Raw genomic sequence first — 25,648 nt, 5'->3', positions numbered from 1 at the left:
TCACAGAGCAATGGTCTCCACAGTCCTTTAACATGTGATGACATGTTGATCTGAAACACAACAGGGGGTCGGCTACGGCGACACGTTTTGGTCAAACTTTAGAATTTGTTGCAAAACAATAAATACAATTAAATCACAAAAGTAAAGTAGAATACACTGTATGAATACTTCTATCAATTGACACCTTATTATCCATGTGGATGAACATGTTGTGGCAACCTGATTCAATGCATCAAACATTCAAGTTGCCTTCTTGTATTCCTGGTCCAGAGTAGACGAGTGGCGGCTGGTCCAGTGAGCAGGCTGCTGTACCCGGACCCTGTACCCGACTCTGTACCGGACCCTGAGTGGTCCAGTGAGCAGGCTGCTGTACCCGGACCCTGTACCGGACCCTGAGGCCAACCCCTCTTCAGTCTGGACTCAAGTGGAACACACTCCAGGTCTTTCTCGGAGAAGAGGTGCTTAACCTTACAACCGGATAAATAAAGGTCAAGAAAACAACAGCGGCCCGACAGCAGCCGTTTCAGCCTGTAGCTATAACTACCGTCAGTTGAAATACACCGAGGCATTCTGATCTAGTTTCCATGTGTGCTTTTCTTTGCGGTCGTATTAAGCCATTGCCGATGAATCTGCAATTAATTTGGAAATCCGCTAACTATGCTAAGAAATGTCACCTTTGAACAGCTAATGTGCACCTCTGCCGCGCCGCGCGGTAGCGTGTGCTAAGTGCTGCGCGGGACAGAGCAGTTACTTGTCTCTCACACGTTGGAACTTTGCCAAGATGTTTTCCAGATGTTTTTGCAGATGTTATGACCACATTACCGATGCTAGTCAGACCGCGACTGTTAAACCAACCACATCAGTACCAGTGAGAGTGTGATAGTGTCACCATGGACATGTTTCTCTTGGTCATTGGTCACTTGTGGGGGGGGGGGGGGGGGAGTAGGATGCTGAGAAAAAAACATCTGAAGCAATACATTTAATATATATAATATATTTAATATATACTATACATGTTAACAGAGCCGTGAGCTGTACTTGTGTTTGTGCTGACATTACATTGATGTTGATTCCTTGGAATATTTAGCTTTTCATGAGACATTGTCTGCATTTCGTGTTTGCTTATGCAGGGGTGTGTGTGTGTGTGTGTGTGTGTGTGTGTGTGTGTGTGTGTGTGTGTGTGTGTGTGTGTGTGTGTGTGTGTGTGTGTGTGTGTGTGTGTGTGTGTGTGTGTGTGTGTGTGTGTGTGTGTGTTTTAAAGTTGCTGTAAAGAATTAGGAGTTGTAGAAAGTGCAAAGAAATAGCAAGATTTGGAAAATAAACAATATCTCAATAGCGGGACTGAGAATCCTTTATTCTTATGCTTTTCGTTTTAAAAGAACGTATTTTAAAAAATGCAAACAAATAGTGTTAAAAAATGCTCAAATCCCAAAATATGAATATGTGTTATATATAAAATACATTTAGAAAAAACACGTTTAGTGGTTAAGACGATTACAATCATTGCTCTCACCAAAAATAATATATTTTAACAATATAATCAAACCATTAAATACATAAATAAATAAAATATTATTGTCGTAAATCATGCAATAAATGTTACTTTCTTTCCCTTACAAAAAAACATTTCTTCCTTTGAACGATCGTCGCATCACTCACTTCCGGTATACTCCTCTGGAACTCTGGGTAATGGAGTCTGGCGTAGTTGCTGTGTTATTAGCAAGTTAGCAATGCTAAAAAGTGAGTCGGGATACTTAAGAAGATAGTAAAGGATCGCCCACGAAATCGGCGAAAGATGATGGGCAAAACGGTAATAGTTACCGGGGCCAACAGTGGGATTGGAAAAGCCACGACGGTGGCCGTCCTGAGGCAGCGGGGCCGCGTTATCATGGCCTGCAGGGACACGGAGCGGGCGGAGGAAGCCGCCCGGGAGATCCTCGCCGTCACCGAGGCCCACGCCAGACAACTGGTGGTCAAACCCCTGGACCTGGCCTCTCTCAAGTCGGTCCACGAGTTTTGTCAAGGCATCATTGAGGCAGGTTGAAATAACGTCTGTGTACATGTCTGTCCAACGTTGGTGCCAACAGCCTGAATGGCTGCACCTCTCTTGGCTTGTTGTGACTGCCAAACTAATGCGTTATTGGATCATGTATTCATTGTGACAATTCAGATGCTTAACAATAAATGAACCATTTACTATCTGATAAATACAACCACAGTAATGATTTGTTCTGTGTTTAAAAAAAATCCCTGGGATTTGATATATTTTCTTGCACATAACAACAATAGCCACTGACAGGCAGCACTTTGACCATGTTTACGTTCTACTGTGAAGAGCAGATGGAGATGCTATAGTGTAGGCCTAGTTGTTTTAGAAAAGATGGGTGGACTCTCTCATCATTTTGCAGATGCAGATGAGTTAGAGCCTTGTTTCTCTGCCCCGACAGGAAGAACCGCGCATCGACGTGCTCGTCAACAACGCCGGGGTCTACCAGTGCCCCTACTCCAAGACGCTCGATGGCTTCGAGACGCAGTTCGGGGTCAACCACCTCGGCCACTTCCTCCTCACCAACCTGTTGCTGGACCTGCTGAAGCGCTCGGCCCCGAGCCGCGTCGTCGTGGTCTCGTCCAAACTCTACAAGCACGCCCACATCGACTTTGAGGACCTGAACGGCGAGCTGCACTACGACAAGGCCTTCGCCTACGGCCAAAGCAAGCTGGCCAACCTGCTGTTCAGCTCGGAGCTGGCGCGACGGCTGCAGGGCACCGGCGTCACGGCCAACTCCCTGACCCCCGGCATCGTCAGGACCAACCTGGGAAGACACGTCCACATCCCCAGCGTGGCAAAGCCCTTGTTCGGCCTGGTGTCCCGTGGGCTGTTCAAGAGCCCCGAGGAGGGGGCCCGGACCTCCGTGTACCTGGCCTGCAGTCCGGACGTGGAGGGGCTCCAGGGGAAGTGTTTCGCGGACTGCCAGCCACAGGCGCTCCTTCCCAAGGCGACGGACATGAACGTCGCCGGTAAACTGTGGGATATCAGCGAGGTGATGGTGGGCCTCACCACGTGATGAACCCCCTTTTGGTTACTGCAGGCAAATGCAAAAGCTGCTGGAAAACAACTTTTAATTTTTCTGTTAATTTCAATCTCTAGAATCAATCGTGTGTGTGTGTGTGTGTGTGTGTGTGTGTGTGTGTGTGTGTGTGTGTGTGTGTGTGTGTGTGTGTGTGTGTGTGTGTGTGTGTGTGTGTGTGTGTGTGTGTGTGTGTGTGTGTGTGTGTGTGTGTAATGTGGAATGTTGATTCACAGATGAATACCATGTGCAATTGGTGACTCTATCATTTCATTGCTTCAATTATTTTGTTATGTATGTTTGTATCCTGAAATAATTGTTTTATTGTTGTTTGCACACATTTTGTATGACAGTTGCTATACACACAAGTGTTATACTTGCCTACAAATGACTAAAAAAATTGGTAATGGGTTTGTACATTATTAAACTATTGCAAATATACCTTGAAGTTGAGTCTGTGATTGTAATGAAAGACTGCAGCTCCCTTTTTATAGGATGATTTTAAATCATTCTGAAATATGGATGTCACATTGGTTATAATTGAATGATTGTAATAATTGTCCTTGTGGCTGTGACTACGCCCCGTAGTGGTACTGTGTGTGTGTGTGTGTGTGTGTGTGTGTGTGTGTGTGTGTGTGTGTGTGTGTGTGTGTGTGTGTGTGTGTGTGTGTGTGTGTGTGTGTGTGTGTGTGTGTGTGTGTGACCCTTGACATGGCGCCCGTCCGCCCATGGTCAGCTGCGATGGGCTCCAGCCGCCCACAGGCCTCGCCAGGAACAAACTGCAGTAAATGGGATTCAGCCATTTAAGCCTTTCAATCCATTACCTCACTTACACGAGGAATTCAAATAAATCATTTTCCCTTTTCTTAGTTTCGCTTATTCCTCTTTTTTGTTGAGCTGAATAACGACAGCTCTAGAGGGTCAACCACTAGGCCTTGCTGTGCTTAAGAAAATCAACTTTGGCCAGACTGTGATCTGGTACAGTAGATATTCGTGATTGGGTATGCTTAATAGTATGATGCCCTCGACTTGCTTAATTTACAAACAAGCTCATTAGAGCCGTCTGCTCCTGGGGGCTACCGAGTTTGCAAATTGAATCGTTTTAAGGGGTTAGTTAGGCTTAAATCAGCCATGCTTCTTGCCAGAGCTGAACGCAGTGATTAGCTGGGAATGTTTTCATTCTCCGTCCTCCACAGATACACCCACCTCTCTCTACATGGAAGTGGTAGCAACAGCCACACATTTCAAACATCCAATTCCCACCTGTATTCTTCATGAAGACATTTTCTGGATCGTTTACATTAGAAGCTTGAAAAACAAAGTTGAAATTCAGGGGTAGCAGAATTTATCTAATCAATCTTGTTGGAAAATAGTCCTGAGGCATTTTAATGGCAGCAACGTTGTATTTATTTTTCGAATAACTCAATTGGGGCAATTACAGAGTCTTAATCTGTCTGTAGAAAGTACTGCAATGTTGTTAAGTGCAGCGTTGCTAATGCATACAGTGATGGCTTCACTTGCGCCTCTCAATTTCCAGACTCCCATGCACATTAAATCAGAAAACAAGAACATCAAATCTTTCCTATTGTTTTGTTTGGAGCACTGCTTTTAAAAGTAGCCATCCATACCTCAAACATTCACTTGCCATGTTCTTTTGAATATGCCACGTGAAAAACCAAAATATAAAACCATTGCAGCACAATCAGTGCTGGTAACAGGTTCAAGAGAAGATATGAGGCTCTTGCAGTTGTGTATTTTATTATGAAGAGGACACTACGGTGGCCCTGAGAGGTCAATGCGTTACAACTTAAGAACACACATACAAGTAGACAAACTGATTAACAAGACATCTTCATATATTTGACTACATATGCACAGCATCTAGAAGATGGTCAGCAAATTCAATACATAAAAACAACACAGAAACACGCTGCAATTAGCCATCACAGAGGTGTTTCCAGACACTTGAAAGTGATGAACACGTCTTGTTTGATATATGGCGGCTTTTTTCTTAAGAGATAGGCCCATTGGAGTACATGTTATTGTGCTGTCTGAACCCTCATGTAGGATTGTGCAGTGGAGAAAGACAGATACCAAAAGAGATGAAATGACATGTGACATAAATAAGTCCCGTTCCACCCCTCTGCAGTGCCTCGATGTAGCTTTGATTTAAGTAATAAAAACTATTTTTATTTTTTATCTCAAAGGAAACACCTCTTATTTTGGAGATAGAGGTGAAACTGTGACACAAATAATAGCAAAAAAAATTGTTTTAAGTGGACAAAAGTGGACAAGTGGACTAAAATAAACGTCACACCCTACACCCAAACATTTCATAAATGCAACAAACTATAGGCTATTGGTTATTTTATATGTAGTATAACTATATATAACATGTTAGATGCTGTGTTATCTTAATTGTAGGGGTTGAATAGGTTTTGTGGCTCCAGATCAATGTTATTTGGTGGGAGGGACCAGAAGTGTCTCTTTTGATAGTGAAGGTTGCCGACCGCTGGTATAGAGGCTAAGTGGCGCTATAGGGCACAGAGGTCATCACTCCCGGGTAAAGGTCACACAGTTATCTGAAGAGATGTGTTAGGTCGACCATCAATCGTCAATCGTCAACCGTCAATCGTCTGCCAGACTTTTGTCTTATGTTGGTTCACCATAAATCAAACACTTAATGGAAAGACAGTTCATCCCAAACGTACCCCAGGCCTTGCTGTCAGCCCATGCATTGCCCTATGCTTACAGTAACGAACACACACACAGATAGAATCCTCCCACCAAGCAGAGGACCAAAGCATCAACATTTATAATAGAGATTCCTGTTTTGCGTTATCGAGCTTGGTTGCATTTGTAGTTCTGTGACGCTGGGTGTTGAGCAAGTTCGAAGTTTCTCAAAGCATTTGTTCTGGCAGCAATATCCAAGCAGAGACTTTTTTATTTATTTTTTAAACATAGCACAGGCTAATTCTTCCCACATAACAAAAGCCAGGCGCCATTGCATCACACAATTCATGTTTGACAAGATGTTGGTGAGATATTTGTGCAGTCTACCACAAAACAATTACATGTATGAAAATAATTACGGAAAGTGGGAGTGATAATGTGACTGCGTATCGAGATGTCAAGGTTAATACCTTGCTGCCATATTTACCGAATCTCGTTTTCTGTTTATAATCTTCTGGATGAGCTGCAAAAATAACAGTTCTGTTACAGTTGTTCTCTACAGACCTCAAGGATTAATATGCGAAAGGATTTCGAGAGAGCAGTTTCTAAATAATTGTTTTGATTCACTCTCCCAGTACCCAATAATAGACCTGATTGTATTCAACGGAACATTCAACTACAGAGTTAGCTAGGTGATGGAATAAAGGCAGGAGGCTACAACTGTTTTTTTTTTAGGATTGAAGAAGGCAACATATTTTATATTGTAATGGGAAGCAAAGTGCCATTCTTTTATCTTTGTCTTCAATCAGCATTTTAATACTGCCTGGCATGGATCCAAGTGTAAAAAAAAAAGCCAGATTATTTGGTTTGGCGTAAAGGCTCAGAAACTCCAGCATGCTTCTCAGCTACCATATCAAAAAGCCACTCGACCTCGATAGTGAACTTTTGAACTTTCCCCATTGTCAATAACTATTTTCTCTCCAGTAAATCGTTTTATTGTGCCATTGCGATCTGTAATGATTTACAAAGGCAAGCAACATAAACGATGAGCGATACAAAACACGTCGTGTTTTGTGACGTGGACAGTGATGTGGACAGATACAACACTTGAACTAACACGCTTACTGTACTTTATTATCATTATTACAGAAAATCTTCGAGGGGTTGTTCTTTCTGTCTTTCCTTGCTGTTAAGTTAATTGATGGTGCAGTTCCACACTGGGGACACAGAGCATTCCATCATACAACAATAATAACAGTTGCTATTGGACTTCTCGATCAATCATCTGTATTATTTCATTACTTTGGATATATAATACTCTGGCTATTGTGAAATGTGGTTGAATGAACGTCTCACTGCTCTGCTGATTAATGCTGCATCTCAGGTCAGTGCTTAAAGAAGAGAAAAGAGGAGGAGATAAGGCTATGAAAGTGTTCTGTCGGCCCCCAGCAGGTCAGGGCTAGGCAGGAGAGGGTGGCTGGCTTCAGTAGCTGGATATCTCGGAAATCCTAGAATGATTGTCGCAGCTATAATCCCGTTTGATAGAATTGTTCAGATTCCTTTGCACTTTCTACGCCTCAGGCATTTCTGTCATTGGTGATGTGTAGCAATGGAATGTTGCCAAGAATAGTATTTTTTATCTGTTGCATGCATCTGTTGTATTTTAGTATTTAGTTGAACTGTACCTTCCCCCCCCCCCCAGTGATATCAACATTATTATGATTGGAATCAGAACCACAAAAGGGAGCCCCTCCTCCGTGGCATGTGAAGGTTTTATGATTGACCCAACCGTTCAGATGAACCAATGGAACTTCTGATATAGGTTGCAAAATAGCAGTTCACTTCAGATAACACGTTACACCTAGGGGGCAGTTTATTCTCATTTGAAACGTGTTGTGTATTGTTTTTAACCTGGCTGGAGTCTCACTGCCAGACATTCTCTCTCCTCTAGTCAGCCCTGGCTTCAGAACCATGGAAAATAATGACTAGGCACAATTTGTCACGTGAGCGAACATTAGCTCTGCATGTGTCATGACCAACGAGGTAATGTAACCTGAGGGGCCCCATGACCTGACGTGGGACCACGCTCCGGACTGCTTTTGTTCTCTTTTTAAACACCAGGGTAGGGATTGTATTCCACCATGCCTGGTTCAGTGTTTGCTACCTACCCTCTCTCTACTCCCGTGCCCTGCATGTTATCTTTGTGTTTACTGACCCCACTTCTACCTAATCCCTCCCAAACCAAATCTTAATCTTGACCTAACTTGTGTCACTTCACCTCCCTTTAAACAGCATGATCGTACCTAAACTGAACCTCTGCCGGGCCCTACAGGAAGAGCCTTTGAGGTTGGGCCGTCGTGTGTCTCTTGCTGTGTACGAGTTGAACAATGTATTGCAATGCATTTCTGTGTAATAAAAACAGTTTACGAGATGGTATTCTCAGAAGTACAAGACACACAGAAAAGCAGCAAGGACCCTTTTACTGCTTAGTGTAATTAATGAACGGCTACAACGTTAATCACCTTGTTCAAGGACGACGCCATGTGGACCGTAGGCACAGGGGTCAAACGCACAACCTTTTGGCTGGGAGTCAAACACGCTAAGCCAGGGTTCAGCGAGTTAGTTTGGTCTCGGGACAGTTTTTTTTCCAGCCAGTAGGTGGCGGGCCAGAACATTATCAAAGGCTCGTTCAAGGAATGGATTAAAGAAAATGCATCTGGAATTTGCGACGCAGGCTCGTCAGCGGGCTTAGTCGTATGCCTTCCACACACTAGATGACTCTAAAAAGGCCTGCAAATAAACAAGTGTAGGCCCCAATCACGTACATTTCATGCCTGATCACATTATAAACTGCAAACACGATTGTGATTATTGAAGTAAAAAAGCAAAGAAAAAATAAGTTAATTCATAATGTAGCTGAGTGGGGGACATAACCATAATGACTCCTAACCCTAACCCTAATGACTCTTACTCCTAACCCTAACCCTAATGACTCCTAACCCTAACCCTAACCCTAATGACTCTTACTCCTAACCCTAACCCTAATGACTCTTACTCCTAACCCTAACCCTAATGACTCTTACTCCTAACCCTAACCCTAATGACTCTTACTCCTAACCCTAACCCTAATGACTCTTACTCCTAACCCTAACCCTAATGACTCCTAACCCTAACCCTAATGACTCTTACTCCTAACCCTAACCCTAATGACTCCTAACCCTAACCCTAATGACTCTTACTCCTAACCCTAACCCTAACCCTAATGACTCCTAACTCTAACCCTAATGACTCTTACTCCTAACCCTAACCCTAATGACTCTTACTCCTAACCCTAACCCTAATGACTCCTAACCCTAACCCTAATGACTCTTACTCCTAACCCTAACCCTAACCCTAATGACTCTTACTCCTAACCCTAACCCTAATGACTCTTACTCCTAACCCTCAATGTGAAGATAAAGTGAAAACGTTGCTCAGTTGTCAGCCTGGTTCTCCAGTCTGCCAGGTAAAAGTGTCTCATTGTATGCACAGGTCACACGTAACGTTCATATAATTCATATGACTTCTGAATAATCTGACGGGCCCAGATATTCTGTCTGGCGGGCCAGTTACGGCCCGCGGGCCGCCGGTTGCCGACCCCTAAGCAGACTACATCACCCCCCTTCATGTTGTGACTGGCTGCTCTCACTGCGCCCCATTCACCTCCAACTCTCACCTTGACACGTGGCAATGGTTGCACAGCAACAACAAATGGAATACAAATGAAAATATAATATTAACGTTGAACAAACAAATATCTTAGCATGGACCTAAGATTAGGGTGACCAGACGTCCCCGGTTTCAGTGCCCTGTCCCCGGCTACGGCTGTCCCCGGAAATGTCCCCGGATTTGACTGCGACCGAAAGATCCGAAACCCCCCCCCCCCCCCCCCCCCCATCAACAATCCCGTTCGCCCGCAAACCCGTACACCCCCCGTCAACAATTCCGTCCGACCCCCCACGTCAACAATTCCCCCCCCCGTCAACAAACCTGTTCGACCCCTCCCCCCCCCGTCAACAAACCTGTCCGATCCCCCCCCCCCCCCCCCCCCCACACACACCCTCCCCCCCCCCCCCCCCCCCTCAACAATTCTGTCTGCCAGGGTAAGGGCAGTGTCCCCGTTTTAGTTTTCTATGACAAAAAAAAAACGACATGTTTGGAGGTTTTTTACACTGCAGAAGAACCCAAAATGTCCCCGGATTTTGTCTCAGAAATCTGGTCACCTTACGAGGAATTTCAAACTTATTGGGTAAAACGCCACACGTGAGCCCGGTGTGTACCGGATCAGCATGTGGCGCGCTCAGGCTCGGTCGCCCGGGTCACGCTTTAGGTTCCCGTGCGCGGAACAAACATCATCATCATCGACATGACGCGCACCGCGGCGCTGAGAGAAAAGGGCGAGGTGAGGCGGGAGCAAGCGTCAGAGCGCGCTCGTAAATCATGTGTACGAGGTGAGCGGGGAAGTAGCAGCAGCAGCCAGTCGTTGCCAGATTGGGCCAGATTTCCCCGCCCAATCTGGCAACCCTTTGCTGCAGCGTGCAACTGGCCCAATCTGGCAGCTCTGGCAGCGGCGTTGAGGAGAGGCCCGGGGAGCCTACTGCTTGGCCCGGGGGGTTTTGTTTGGTTCGACCAATCCAAACACAGCCAGGAGGAGAAAGATTCAGCCAACTCCTTTGAGTCCCTTTTCCCGGATCGCCTCTCTTTCTGTCAGGCACCAGTGCCTACACACACACACGCACACACACACACGCACACGCACGCACACGCACGCACGCACGCACGCACGCGCACACGCACACACCTGCATGCAGACCCACACACGCACACGCACACACCCACACACGCACGCACGCACACACACACACACACACACACACACACGCACACATGCACACACGCACACACCTGCATGCAGACCCACACACGCACACACCCACACGCACGCACGCACGCACACACACGCACGCACGCACGCACGCACGCACACACACACACCCACGCATGCAAGCGCTAATATAAACACCCTGCTGTTTCTCCCCCAGTTTATTCTGTTTGCTTCCTTTTTCGGTCACACATGTTCTATGTCGTTCCTGTGCGCTAGCCTATGGGCCCGTTACAGTGCGCGAGGATTCTGCCATGCGCGCTAATTCCTTGCAGATGCCTGAGTGGACGGTGCGCTGAGGGTATTGACAGCGTTAAAACTTGCTTTCAACGTTCACATTTTCCAAAATTATTATCTTTAGGCTGAACTCCGAGCCCTGCCCGTGCAAGGGCATAAACCTCCTCCCCCCTCTCTCCCACACACACACACACACACACACACACACACACACACACTTTTTTTGTTATCTCTTCCAACATATAAAGTATGCTTACACAATGATAGTGTGATTGCCTACTAATTATATCAAGGGGAATGTGTACAAGGCTCTAGTTACCAAATATTAAAACAAGCGTGTGTTATTCATTGAACATGACTAATGAAAAGGTGCGCAGTAATTGACAGTGGTTCTCAAGCTTTCCTGGCCACGTCGAATGTTTTTTGCACCCATTTCTTACTATTCTTTGCATCATTTGAACTTCAACATATTCCCGAAATATCACAGTCTCGGAGAATGTTATATTGCAGCACCTCACTATATAGCATTTAGTGTGTGGCCAAAATCATGAGGCAGTTATTTGATTATCCAAATCATGAAACATAGAAGCCAACCACCCCCCCCCCCCCCCCCCCCATTTGATTATCCGGCAGCCCAAATGCGGCCCGACCCCTCGGCCAATATAACGGAGATATCGAGATACAATTACAATTTGGATCCGGGTTAGTTTTAGCAGTACATTGGCTAACCAGGTCGGTCATCTCCTGGCATTGATTTCTGCCGTTAATTTCCATATTATAACATGACACACCACAGCTCACGTCCCGGTGGCAATCCAGCCGCTAACCCCGAACAGGCGCAGGGAGCAAAGAGGGGGGCAGGGGGGCTTGTGTTGTAATGTGCTCCCACAGAGCTGGAGCATGGTGGGGGCGTTCACCTCGGGGACTTGATACACCTGACTGATTGCACCGACCAGCAGGCCTTCAAGAGTGACCCACATTGTTAATATCACAGAGAGTCGTCCCGACATCAGCCGAGCACAGCACACCCCTCCCCCGAAGCCTGCACCCCGCATATACGAAGACACGTGGTGTCTGCGGAACATCACCTCCGCTGACTTTCCACTTGTCAGAGTCCGCAGAGACCGCAATGCATCACCGATTTGTGTGTGAAAAATGAGTTCCGTTTCTTCCCCTGAATGCTCGAGAGGTCTGCGAATGGTGACGGTTGTCGCTTTTACTTAGCATTACGAACGGACGCGTTCACAGCAATGGGCCGGTGCAATCCGCAGGCCCTACTCCATCATTTTGTTTTGGTCCTCTTTGACCCCTTCACATATTACAGCTTTATTCCTTGCAGCATCTTGGAATAGGCTAAAGTTTTGAAATCATCCCACCCAGATCCCAGATCCCAGATGATTTTTTACAGTAGGCCTAAATAACCCAGTTTCCAAAGCGCAAATCTATTGAAACTTGGTGTTTTGTCGCCCTCTAGCGGCAAGCAGAAGTCACGTTTATATATACAGTGGTTCTCAGTGTTTCTACTATAAGCGTGTGTGTGTGTGTGTGTGTGTGTGTGTGTGTGTGTGTGTGTGTGTGTGTGTGTGTGTGTGTGTGTGTGTGTGTGTGTGTGTGTGTGTGTGTGTGTGTGTGTGTGTGTGTGTGTGTGTGTGTGTGTGTACGGTCAGATACTAAGATGTTTTTGTGCTGAGTGCCCTCTTAACCGGCACTGAACATTTTCGGAGAAAAATAATAAAATTAACATAAATAATGTATGTGCGTTCTATTTGGCATTGTTAACGTGAATATTTAAAGGGTGAAAATTCTCACAATTTAGTGATTATTCTCTTTTCTCATTTTTGTCAGATTGACGTTTCAACCACTTTTCCATTTTCTTGATTTTCTTTTGTCTAGCTTTTTTCGTCTTCTTCAGGAGTAGTACCCCTGCATTACTGGGTGTACACCAAGAATTTTACAGTGTCGGTTTTGACTTAGTCACCAGTTCCGGAGTCTAATTTAAAGGATTTCATAGCATTTTTCTTCACAGGACAGCTTACTCTCTGTATCAACTTATATTTTACATCTGACAAAGTGACAAACCCTCCGTCAAAATTAACTGTATCATGATTTTTACATACATGGGCTACATAGATACATCAGTTTCACTGTTATGGTAACTATTTTTGATAATGGAATAGATGGTGCACATATGTATATTTCCTGTAATATTTACTGCATACTATAAGTTATTGGTAATAAATAGGAGTGAATAGGATAAATAGGAGTGCTATTTCCTGGAACTGGCCCATATAATTTCACACATACATATAGGCTACGTTTATAAAATAATTGCCACAGAGAAAGCAAAGATAATTAAATCTAAAATTTTCGCATAGGTTAATTAGGGTGTTATTCCCTGTAACATATATCTATAATTGTATTGTATGTATGTATGTATGTATGTATGTATGTATGTATGTATGTATGTATGTATGTATGTATGTATGTATGTATGTATGTATGTATGTATGTATGTATGTATGTATTGTGGTGACTCGCTATGGCGTGGTTCAGGTATCCCGGAGCTGTAGCATCCGGCGTACCTCGGCCTGGATGGCCTCCCTCCGGGCCTCCAGGATCCTGTAGGGGGGGCACTCTCACCTTCACCCCCGGCGCCGTCCGGATATCATGTTGAGCGATGGTGGTCCTCCCCGGAAGCTCGGAAAAACACGTCCTGGCGCTGCATGATGATCTCACCGAGGTCTTGTTTCTGGGCCGGACTGAGATCCTCCCCCCATCGGAACCTCCGATATCTCGCATCGGGTCGTCAGCGTCAGGTTAGCAGGGTCAGGGGGTTCCCCTCCCCCTCTCCACTGCTTTAAAATGTTAATGTGGTATAACTGGGTCGGCTTTCGCCGCCTCCCGGGTTGTCTAACCCGGTAGTTTACCTCTCCCACGCGTTCCACCGCTTCATAGGGTCCCTGCCACTTCGCCAGGAACTTGCACTCTGCGGTGGGGACCAGGACCAGCACCAGGTCTCCAGGCTGGAACGTTCGCAGACGGGCTCCCCGGTTGTAGACCCTTGCCTGGGCCTGCTGGGCTTGCCTGAGGTGTTCCCGTACGATGGGCCACACCTGGGCCATGCGGTCTCTCACCTGTTCCACGTGGTCCAGGGTGGTGCGGTGAGGGGACGGCTGGCTCTCCCACGCCTCCTTGGCGTGGGAGAGGATGATGACGTGATGTCTAGTATGCCTCGGGGCCTTCGTCCGTACAGCAGCTCGAACGGTGAGAACCCGGTGGACGCCTGGGGAACCTCCCGTACGGCAAACAGAACATGGGGTAACAGCTGATCCCAGTTCTTACCGTCCCGGTCCATGACCTTTTTGAGCATCTGCTTCAGAGTCTTATTGAAGCGCTCCACCAGGCCATCCGTCTGGGGGGTGGTAGACTGAGGTCCGGAGCTGAGTCACCTGCAGGAGTCTCAATAGTTCCTTCAACACACGAGACATGAAGCAGGATCCCTGATCTGTCAATATCTCTTTTGCTATCCCGACCCGGCTAAAGAGGAGCATCAGTTCCCGGGCGACCGCCTTTGCGGTGGTTGCACGTAGGGGTAGAGCCTTGGGATATCTGGTGGCGTAATCCACTAGAACCAGGATGTATCGGTGTCCCCGGCTGGTCTTGGGGAGGGGGCCCACAATGTCCATGGCTAGTCGGTCGAAGGGAACTTCTATGATTGGCATCGGGATAAGAGGGTTCCTGACTGTGGCCCTAGGTGCTACTCTTTGGCACTCTGGACACCCCTGACAGTGACGCTCTACATCCCGTTTTATCCCCGGCCAATAAAACCTCGCTAGGACCCGCTCTCGGGTCTTGTCCATGCCCAGATGGGCTCCTAGGAGATGGGTGTGTGCCATGTACAGCACCTTGCTTACATACGTTCGGGGCACCACTAATTGCTCCCTTACCCCCCCCCTCTCCTTCTACCACTCTATATAGTAGGCCCCCCCTCGTGCTGAAGTGCGGATAGGGTAAGTGATTCACCGAGTCCTGGGTCTGTCCGTCATGGGCCACCACGTGGCTCCAGGCATGTTTGAGGGCCTCGTCTTGGAGCTGGGCGCTGGCGAACTGGCCTGGTCGGGCCGAGCCTTCCCCCCTCCCCGGTACGAAGTCCGAGAACTCGGTGAGGGGGGAACTCTCCGGCTCCTCCGGTGGGTCGTGTCGTTCCGACGCTGTGAGGGTGTCCGGGGTGTCGGGGTGGGGTCCCGGTGACCCGGACCTGGAGGGCCCTCCTCTCCCGGTGTGGATCGGGGAACCCGGAGGCGAGGGTCCGTTCCCCTCGGACCTCTGGTCGTCGGCTGTCGACTCCCCGGGTGACGTCGGGATCCTGGTGGCCCCGTAGGCCCGCTGCGCTCTTCTTGCCCCTCTCCGGGGTGGCTCTCTCCGGCCCCGGGATTCTCGTGCCGGGTCCCACAGCCGGTAGAATATCGGGCAATCCCTCCCGATTAGGAGCGGCACAATCCCCGCCCGAGTCGTGAACACCCCGTGTGGTGTCCGGACGACTACGTGGAAGGTTTGGTAGGTTCGGGTGTCTCCGTGTACGCAAGCCACCTCCATGGGTTTCCCCTCCCTTCCCCCGGCCAAGTCGGGGCGGAGGAGAGTGACCACACTGCCGGTGTCCAGCAGAGCCTGGGTGTCCTTGTTCATGACTCTGGCGGGAAGGGTCGGACTCCCGGACGTCCTCTGGGCCCAACAGGTCGCCAGCATGCAAGGCCGGCTCGACCCGTGGTCTGCGTAGGCCGACGGCATGGACTCGTCCCGGTCTCCAGGGCAGTAGCGGGCTATGTGGCCGGGCTGGCCACACTCGTAACACCGCCTCCCCTCCCGACTCTCCGTGGTCACAGTGGGTGGGACAGGGGACGGCGTCGAGGCCCCTGTTGTGGGTCCCCGTGGATCTCTGCGGGGTTCAGCTGGTCTGGGGTAGATGGCTCCGGTGCTGGCACTCAGTCGCTGGGCCACCTGCCAGTTCTCCAGTTGCTTGATGAGGTCGTCCACGGTGTCAGGATGGTGGTGGGCTAGTATCCGTCGGGCGCCCGGCGGGAGCTGTCGGATTGTATTGTCTATGATCACCTGGTCGATAAGGCTGGGTCCTTCTCGAGGTGTAAGTGGCGGGATGCCACAGTATGTATGTATGTATGTATGTATGTATGTATGTATGTATGTATGTATTTTGTTCATCCAAAGTGTGAATGGAGTCATACTTGCTATGATGCGTGGAACGTACCTTTCTGAACTGGCGCACTTACTAAACAAACATAACACGGACAAAAAACACGGTAACACGGTTTGCAAAAAAAAGCAGTATCCGTAGGGCTTGATTCTGCCATCAGGAGAGGGGTCTTTCAAGTAGGTTGACTCCAGATGTAGGGCTCTTCGAAGGCCACCTGCCACATGGATCTCCTAAAACTTCTGGAGCAGTTTATTATCAATTATCATAGTCAATCAGTCTATCAATTGGCCTTTCCTGTATAGCTACCCCAATACCTAACCATGGCGGTTTCTCATGCAACCTGGGTACATCCTGGAGACTTGAGTTCAGTTCTACCTGTCAGTAATACATCAGAGGCTTTTCAAAGATTCAGAATTAACCCCTCAATAAGTTAAAGAAAAGGTTAAGTCCAGAACTCCATGACCTTGGTGTCCTCTGGAACTTGTGGCCCAATCATGCAAAGTCATGAAACAGGAACTGAAAAGGTTCCAAATAGCTGCAGGTGTGAATGATGGCTCATGGCTTTGAGACCGTTGATAAGTGTTTTAATGACTATGTTGAAAAAGCAGGCGAATACTTACCAAGACCCAACCTCTTGAATCTTATTTTGTTAAAAAACTAAATGCAACGTATTCAATCCTAGAGCATGAATATAATATGTATTAACAAGCCCCTGGAAAGATGATATGAAAGTAGATTGACTATACCAGAATAGAGTCCACATCTGTTATGCAAATGTCAGAGGAAGGGCGCTTCTGATGGTTGGGTGGTTGAAGTCACAGTCAAACAGAGAATAGGTGGAGCTGTTTCTCTCCATCAGCTCTGCACTCTTTATAGGAGAGCAGAATGAATGGAGCACAGAACAGCAGAGTACTGTCAAGATAACACAGAGCTCCTCTCCCACAGCCTGCGGCCCACACTCCTTGGACCTCAGGATGGCTTTTTCTACTTCCACCATCGCTGCTCTGATGCTGACCCTGCAAGGTGACCATTACCAGCACCCCTTATCTCAGGTTATCTCCAGCACAGATGTCGTCCATGGTATTACCGTACGCACTGAGTCAGTGTGTCATTGCTCGTTGTTAATCTACTTGTGTTGTTGGTTGACAGGTTTGGAAGCGGCTCTCGTTCTAACCCAGCAGAAGACCCTCTCTGTGAACAGAGGAGACAATGTCAAAATATCCTGTACTGAAACTGGCAGCAGTGCCAACTATGTGATGTCCTGGTACCAGCAGAAGAGTGGTTCACCTCCAAAGTATTTACTTTACACAACTGGCAGTCGTGCAAGTGGTGTTCCCAGTCGGTTCACTAGTTCTGGTACAAGAAATGACAAAACAGAGTATCTACTGATTAATGGTATTCAAGATGAAGACGAGGCGACGTACTTCTGTGCTTGTGCCTGTGGTGCAGACCACAGTGCTACAGTTCAGCTTGGAGCCCGTACAAAAACCTACCAAAGACATTTGGGATGACCTAAGAGAGAGGGATGAGTCCCCATTACTGAGTTCTGTCACATCAAATCTCTGTGAAGCAGGTGGAAACCCAGGGTCAAGATTTGGACAGTTTGGGACATTCTGTATTTGATTTAAAAGACTAAAATCCAAGAGAGTAAAGTTCAAGGAGAGGCCAAGCAGCACTTTACAGCACAGAGGTTTTTGTACGGAGACAAAACACTGTGAGACTCTGGCTTTGGCGGTGGCACTGAAGTCATTCTTGGTAAGTTTGTGATTCATTATTTAACATAACGCTGACATTTCCATGACCTATTTTTGCCTTGTATTCGATTTTTATATTTGATCAATTTTAATGTTTATCAGTCTAATATACTTAATGCAACTTTATCAATATAACCAAGCTACAAGTAGGCTACATATGAATTGAATGTCACTCTTACATGGTTACACAAATAATATATTTTACAGCCTGGTCAGAGCTTTTATACATATTATGGTATTATAAATGTTTTGACTATATTCAACAAGACAAATTTCTCTCATCAATATCAGCTACTGTAATACAACTCCTCTAAAGTCCTGCTTAATGCAAAACATTCAAAGAGAAACTCACTGTAGTTTCATCTTTCTGTCTGATTCTAAAAAGGTGTACTTCATGTTTTCCTTCGGCTCTTCCAGAACGTCGGTTCATTTTAAAACTCTAGTTCTTGTGACTCTAATCCCTCCTCCCAGCTGGTTCCCCGTCCCCCCCCAGTCTGGAGCTGATGGTGGCCCCCCAGCCTCCTGTCCCGGGGCTGGGGGGGCCCACTCTGGTGTGCCTGGCTAAGGGCTTCCACCCGGCCGGGGCCGCCCTGTCCTGGTCCGAGGACGGAGCCTCTGTGAGCGGCGAGGAGGTCCAGGCGGGCGTGGCCCAGCGGCAGCCTGATGGAAGCTACTCCCTTAGCAGCGTCCTCATGCTGCCCTCCACCAGGTGGCGCTCAGGACACGCCTTCACCTGCCATGTGAGCCACTCTGCTCTCAGCAGCCCGCTGAGCAAGAGTGTGAGCAGCCAGCAGTGCTCCGTCTGACAGAGGACCAGAAGATACAGGGAGCGCTACAGGAGGACGGCAGGAGGAGAAATGTAGAGCAGAGTACGCAACCTGTTAGCAGCTTAGTCGGCCTGAGATCCAGGCTCATGTCCTTCAGCTCTGAGTGAAATACTTCAGCATGTTTTACTGCTTTTCTGTGTTCAATAAAACACTTTGATCATGACCCATCGCTGTCTTTTTTTAATCCCTGGGAGAGTTAAAGGACCTGTAGTTAAGATCCAAGCTTTGTAAAGAGAGCAGAAGGAGCAGAAGGGAGCAAGATTCTGAAACAGGACAGTGATAAAACGTCCCCTCCCTCTCTGCCCCGTCCTCCCTACATTTCTCCTCCATTGAGATGTGTTGCATTTAAAGGACAACACCAGTCTGGGTGATCAAACCACCGTAACCGTCTCTCCTGGCTTCACTAAAACATTCATACCAATATCATCTGTCCAAATGACTTCCCTGTACTGATTCTGCCAAATAGCATTTTGGTATGGGTGCCTTTGCCACAAACATAAACAATGGCAATACAGTATATTTGTCTTATGGAATCAATGTGCATCCTCAGAGTTTGTGGACAACATAATATCAAGTTGTTATACTAGTCCTTTACCAAATGTCTTACCACAAAGACCAAAGTGCTATATCTATATTGTTTGCATTCATGTGAGTCACGTTCACGTGAAATGTTCTTCTGCAGAATCGGCTAGATTATTTTCTGTGCTGAGACTAAAATTACACCAAATCCAACAAAAATATTGGGAAATAACTTAAATATGTCATAAAAGTTTACGTGAAATTATCTTTCTTTAATACTTGTTGGATTAACATCCTAACATACACACACACACACACACACACATACACACCCATCTTTTCGTTCTTTCTGTGGCCTTATATTGCCTGTTGGTGTGATTGAATGTTGTACATGAAAACCTACTCAGAATAGAGAGGGTTATATGGCATATTTGTACTGTAATTATTTCATATATTAGTTGCTGTTGTTTAGTGACACACAGTTTAATATACATTTATGAATAATATAATTAATACAATTTCATTTTTTCACAAAGGGTAAGTAAGTGAGGACATGACATTGGAGTCCCTATGGAACCTGTGGCCCAATCTGCAGTCACACCAAGTCATGAAACAGGAACTGAAAAGGTTCCAAATAGCTGCAGGTGTGAATGATGGCTCATGGCTTTGAGACCGTTGAAAAGTGTTTTAATGACTATGTTGAAAAAGCAGGCGAATACTTACCAAGACCCAACCTCTTGAATCTTACTTTATTAAAAAACAAAATGCAATGTATTCAATTCTAGAGCATGAATATAATATGTATTAACAAGCCCCTGGAAAGATGATATGAAAGTAGATTGACTATACCAGAATAGAGTCCACATCTGTTATGCAAATGTCAGAGGAAGGGCGCTTCTGATGGTTGGGTGGTTGAAGTCACAGTCAAACAGAGAAGAGGTGGAGCTGTTTCTCTCCATCAGCTCTGCACTCTTTATAGGAGAGCAGAATGAATGGAGCACAGAACAGCAGAGTACTGTCAAGATAACACAGAGCTCCTCTCCCACAGCCTGCGGCCCACACTCCTTGGACCTCAGGATGGCTTTTTCTACTTCCACCATCGCTGCTCTGATGCTGACCCTGCAAGGTGACCATTACCAGCACCCCTTATCTCAGGTTATCTCCAGCACAGATGTCGTCCATGGTATTACGCACTGAGTCAGTGTGTCATTGCTCGTTGTTAATCTACTTGTGTTGTTGGTTGACAGGTTTGGAAGCGGCTCTCGTTCTAACCCAGCAGAAGACCCTCTCTGTGAACAGAGGAGACAATGTCAAAATATCCTGTACTGAAACTGGCAGCAGTAGAGACCTTGTGATGTCCTGGTACCAGCAGAAGAGTGGTTCAACTCCAAAGTATTTACTTTACACAACTGGCAGTCGTGCAAGTGGTGTTCCCAGTCGGTTCACTAGTTCTGGTACAAGAAATGACAAAACAGAGTATCTACTGATTAATGGTATTCAAGATGAAGACGAGGCGACATACTTCTGTGTTTGTCACTGTCAAGCAGACCACAGTGCTACAGTTCAGCTTGGAGCCCGTACAAAAACCTACCAAAGACATTTGGGATGACCTAAGAGAGAGGGATGAGTCCCCATTACTGAGTTCTGTCACATCAAATCTCTGTGAAGCAGGTGGAAACCCAGGATCAAGATTTGGACCGTTTGGGACGTTCTGTATTTGATTTAAAAGACAAAAATCCAAGAGAGTAAAGTTCAAGGAGAGGCCAAGCAGCACTTTACAGCACAGAGGTTTTTGTACGGAGACAAAACACTGTGAGACACTGGCTTTGGTGGCGGCACTGAAGTCATTCTTGGTAAGTTTGTGATTCATTATTTAACAGAAAGCTGACATTTCCATGACCTATTTTTGCCTTGTATTCAATTTTTCTATTTGATCAATTTTAATGTTTATCAGTCTAATATAATTAATGCAACTTTATCAATATAACCAAGCTACAAGTAGGCTACATGTGAATTGAATGTCACTCTTACATGGTTACACAAATAATATATTTTACAGCCTGGTCAGAGCTTTTATACATATTATGGTATTATAAATGTTTTGACTAAACTCAACAAGACAAATTTCCCTCATCAATATCAGCTACTGTAATACAACTCCTCTAAAGTCCTGCTTAATGCAAAACATTCAAAGAGAAACTCACTGTAGTTTCATCTTTCTGTCTGATTCTAAAAAGGTGTACTTCATGTTTTCCTTCGGCTCTTCCAGAACGTCGGTTCATTTTAAAACTCTAGTTGTTGTGAATCTAATCCCTCCTCCCAGCTGGTTCCCCGTCCCCCCCCAGTCTGGAGCTGATGGTGGCCCCCCAGCCTCCTGTCCCGGGGCTGGGGGGGCCCACTCTGGTGTGCCTGGCTAAGGGCTTCCACCCGGCCGGGGCCGCCCTGTCCTGGTCCGAGGACGGAGCCTCTGTGAGCGGCGAGGAGGTCCAGGCGGGCGTGGCCCAGCGGCAGCCTGATGGAAGCTACTCCCTTAGCAGCGTCCTCATGCTGCCCTCCACCAGGTGGCGCTCAGGACACGCCTTCACCTGCCATGTGAGCCACTCTGCTCTCAGCAGCCCGCTGAGCAAGAGTGTGAGCAGCCAGCAGTGCTCCGTCTGACAGAGGACCAGAAGATACAGGGAGCGCTACAGGAGGACGGCAGGAGGAGAAATGTAGAGCAGAGTACGCAACCTGTTAGCAGCTTAGTCGGCCTGAGATCCAGGCTCATGTCCTTCAGCTCTGAGTGAAATACTTCAGCATGTTTTACTGCTTTTCTGTGTTCAATAAAACACTTTGATCATGACACATCGCTGTCTTTTTTTTAATCCCTGGGAGAGTTAAAGGACCTGTAGTTAAGATCCAAGCTTTGTAAAGAGAGCAGAAGGAGCAGAAGGGAGCAAGATTCTGAAACAGGACAGTGATAAAACGTCCCCTCCCTCTCTGCCCCGTCCTCCCTACATTTCTCCTCCATTGAGATGTGTTGCATTTAAAGGACAACACCAGTCTGGGTGATCAAACCACCGTAACCGTCTCTCCTTCACTAAAACATTCATACCAATATCATCTGTCCACATGAGTTCCCTGTACTGATTCTGCCAAATAGCATTTTGGTATGGGTGCCTTTGCCACAAACATAAACAATGGCAATACAGTATATTTGTCTTATGGAATCAATGTGCATCCTCACAGAGTTTGTGGACAACATAATATCAAATTGTTATACTAGTCCTTTACCAAATGTCTTACCACAAAGACAAAAGTGCTATATCTATATTGTTTGCATTCATGTGAGTCACGTTCATGTGAAATGTTCTTCTGCAGAATTGGCTAGATTATTTTCTGTGCTGAGACTAAAATTACACCAAATCCAACAAAATATTGGGAAATAACTTAAATATGTCATAAAAGTTTACGTGAAATTATCTTTCTTTAATACTTGTTGGATTAACGTCCTAACATACACACACACACACACACACACACACAAACACACACACACACACACACACACACACACACACACACACACACACACTCATCTTTTCGTTCTTTCTGTGGCCTTATATTGCCTGTTGGTGTGATTGAATGTTGTACATGAAAACCTACTCAGAATAGAGAGGTTTATATGGCATATTTGTACTGTAATTATTTCATATATTAGTTGCTGTTGTTTATTGACACACAGTTTAATATACATTTATGAATAATATAATTAATACAATTTCATTTTTTTTTATAAAGGGTAAGTAAGTGAGGACATGACATTGGAGTCCGTATGGAACCTGTGGCCCAATCTGCAGTCACACCAAGTCATGAAACAGGAACTGAAAAGGTTCCAAATAGCTGCAGGTGTGAATGATGGCTCATGGCTTTGAGACCGTTGAAAAGTGTTTTAATGACTATGTTGAAAAAGCAGGCGAATACTTACCAAGACCCAACCTCTTGAATCTTACTTTATTAAAAAACAAAATGTAACGTATTCAATCCTAGAGCATGAATATAATATGTATTAACAAGCCCCTGGAAAGATGATATGAAAGTAGATTGACTATACCAGAATAGAGTCCACATCTGTTATGCAAATGTCAGAGGAAGGGCGCTTCTGATGGTTGGGTGGTTGAAGTCACAGTCAAACAGAGAATAGGTGGAGCTGTTTCTCTCCATCAGCTCTGCACTCTTTATAGGAGAGCAGAATGAATGGAGCACAGAACAGCAGAGTACTGTCAAGATAACACAGAGCTCCTCTCCCACAGCCTGCGGCCCACACTCCTTGGACCTCAGGATGGCTTTTTCTACTTCCACCATCGCTGCTCTGATGCTGACCCTGCAAGGTGACCATTACCAGCACCCCTTATCTCAGGTTATCTCCAGCACAGATGTCGTCCATGGTATTACCCTACGCACTGAGTCAGTGTGTCATTGCTCGTTGTTAATCTACTTGTGTTGTTGGTTGACAGGTTTGGAAGCGGCTCTCGTTCTAACCCAGGAGAAGACCCTCTCTGTGAACAGAGGAGACAATGTCAAAATATCCTGTACTGAAACTGGCAGCAGTAGAAACCTTTTGATGTCCTGGTACCAGCAGAAGAGTGGTTCAACTCCAAAGTATTTACGTGACACAACTGGCAGTAGTGCAAGTGGTGTTCCCAGTCGGTTCACTGGTTCTGGTACAACAAATGACAAAACAGAGTATCTACTGATCAATGGTATTCAAGATGAAGACGAGGCGACATACTACTGTGCTTGTGGCGGCTATGGTGCAGACCACAGTGCTACAGTTCAGCTTGGAGCCCGTACAAAAACCTACCAAAGACATTTGGGATGACCTAAGAGAGAGGGATGAGTCCCCATTACTGAGTTCTGTCACATCAAATCTCTGTGAAGCAGGTGGAAACCCAGGGTCAAGATTTGGACCGTTTGGGACGTTCTGTATTTGATTTAAAAGACAAAAATCCAAGAGAGTAAAGTTCAAGGAGAGGCCAAGCAGCACTTTACAGCACAGGGGTTTTTGTACGGAGACAAAACACTGTGAAACACTGGCTTTGGTGGCGGCACTGAAGTCATTCTTGGTAAGTTTGTGATTCATTATTTAACAAAACGCTGACATTTCCATGACCTATTTTTGCCTTGTATTCAATTTTTATATTTGATCAATTTTAATGTTTATCAGTCTAATATAATTAATGCAACTTTATCAATATAACCAAGCTACAAGTAGGCTACATATGAATTGAATGTCACTCTTACATGGTTACACAAATAATATTTTTTACAGCCTGGTCACAGCTTTTATACATATTATGGTATTATAAATGTTTTGACTATATTCAACAAGACAAATTTCCCTCATCAATATCAGCTACTGTAATACAACTCCTCTAAAGTCCTGCTTAATGCAAAACATTCAAAGAGAAACTCACTGTAGTTTCATCTTTCTGTCTGATTCTAAAAAGGTGTACTTCATGTTTTCCTTCGGCTCTTCCAGAACGTCGGTTCATTTTAAAACTCTAGTTCTTGTGAATCTAATCCCTCCTCCCAGCTGGTTCCCCGTCCCCCCCCAGTCTGGAGCTGATGGTGGCCCCCCAGCCTCCTGTCCCGGGGCTGGGGGGGCCCACTCTGGTGTGCCTGGCTAAGGGCTTCCACCCGGCCGGGGCCGCCCTGTCCTGGTCCGAGGACGGAGCCTCTGTGAGCGGCGAGGAGGTCCAGGCGGGCGTGGCCCAGCGGCAGCCTGATGGAAGCTACTCCCTTAGCAGCGTCCTCATGCTGCCCTCCACCAGGTGGCGCTCAGGACACGCCTTCACCTGCCATGTGAGCCACTCTGCTCTCAGCAGCCCGCTGAGCAAGAGTGTGAGCAGCCAGCAGTGCTCCGTCTGACAGAGGACCAGAAGATACAGGGAGCGCTACAGGAGGACGGCAGGAGGAGAAATGTAGAGCAGAGTACGCAACCTGTTAGCAGCTTAGTCGGCCTGAGATCCAGGCTCATGTCCTTCAGCTCTGAGTGAAATGCTTCAGCATGTTTTACTGCTTTTCTGTGTTCAATAAAACACTTTGATCATGACCCGCCTCAGAGTCTTTTTAATACTCTGAATGAGATTAAATTACATTAAGGCTAAGTTATTCATTGTTGATCATGTTCTGTGTTTACTCTAAAATCACACCAACATTGAAATAAAGTTTCAGGAGTTTTGAACAGGATTATGATCCCGAAGATGATACACACACACACACACACACACACACACACACACACACACACACACACACACACACACACACACACACACACACACACACACGTGTGCATACAAGCACACGCACACAAATAAAGACACAGACAAATAAGACAAATAGACAAATAAAACAATGTTGTTACAAATTGTACAAGACTGATACCAGTCAACACC

General features: G+C 46.2%; 1 protein-coding gene and 3 gene segments (V, D, J or C); all 4 read left to right on the top strand.

The window, feature by feature from the left end:
* Positions 1-1,700: 1,700 nt before the first annotated feature.
* On the top strand, positions 1,701-3,500 carry rdh14a (retinol dehydrogenase 14a). The gene is made up of 2 exons (XM_084481989.1): positions 1,701-2,039; positions 2,452-3,500. Exons 1-2 carry the CDS (start codon positions 1,796-1,798, stop codon positions 3,063-3,065), a joined length of 858 nt encoding a protein of 285 aa, XP_084338115.1. The 5' UTR covers positions 1,701-1,795; the 3' UTR covers positions 3,066-3,500.
* Positions 3,501-17,851: 14,351 nt separating this feature from the next.
* On the top strand, positions 17,852-18,851 carry LOC311361989 (immunoglobulin kappa constant-like). The segment is given in 2 exons: positions 17,852-17,863; positions 18,334-18,851.
* Positions 18,852-20,819: 1,968 nt separating this feature from the next.
* Positions 20,820-22,049, top strand: LOC311362221 (immunoglobulin kappa constant-like). The segment is given in 2 exons: positions 20,820-21,061; positions 21,532-22,049.
* A 1,392-nt stretch (positions 22,050-23,441) lies between these two features.
* LOC311362164 (immunoglobulin kappa constant-like) lies at positions 23,442-25,302 on the top strand. The segment is given in 3 exons: positions 23,442-23,578; positions 23,705-24,313; positions 24,784-25,302.
* The last annotated feature ends 346 nt before the right edge of the window (positions 25,303-25,648 follow it).

The sequence above is a fragment of the Micromesistius poutassou genome (genome assembly GCF_964030765.1).
Source record: "Micromesistius poutassou genome assembly, chromosome: 17".
NCBI classification, from domain to species: Eukaryota; Metazoa; Chordata; class Actinopteri; order Gadiformes; family Gadidae; genus Micromesistius; species Micromesistius poutassou.
This window is presented reverse-complemented; position numbering and strand designations above follow the sequence as displayed.

Coding starts and splice junctions, on each gene's coding strand:
- rdh14a (XM_084481989.1), top strand. CDS start 1,796: ATGATGGGCAAAACGGTAATAGTTACCGGGGCCAACAGTGGGATTGGA. Junction 2,040..2,451: donor TCAAGGCATCATTGAGGCAG/GTTGAAATAACG, acceptor CCCGACAGGAAG/AACCGCGCATCGACGTGCTC.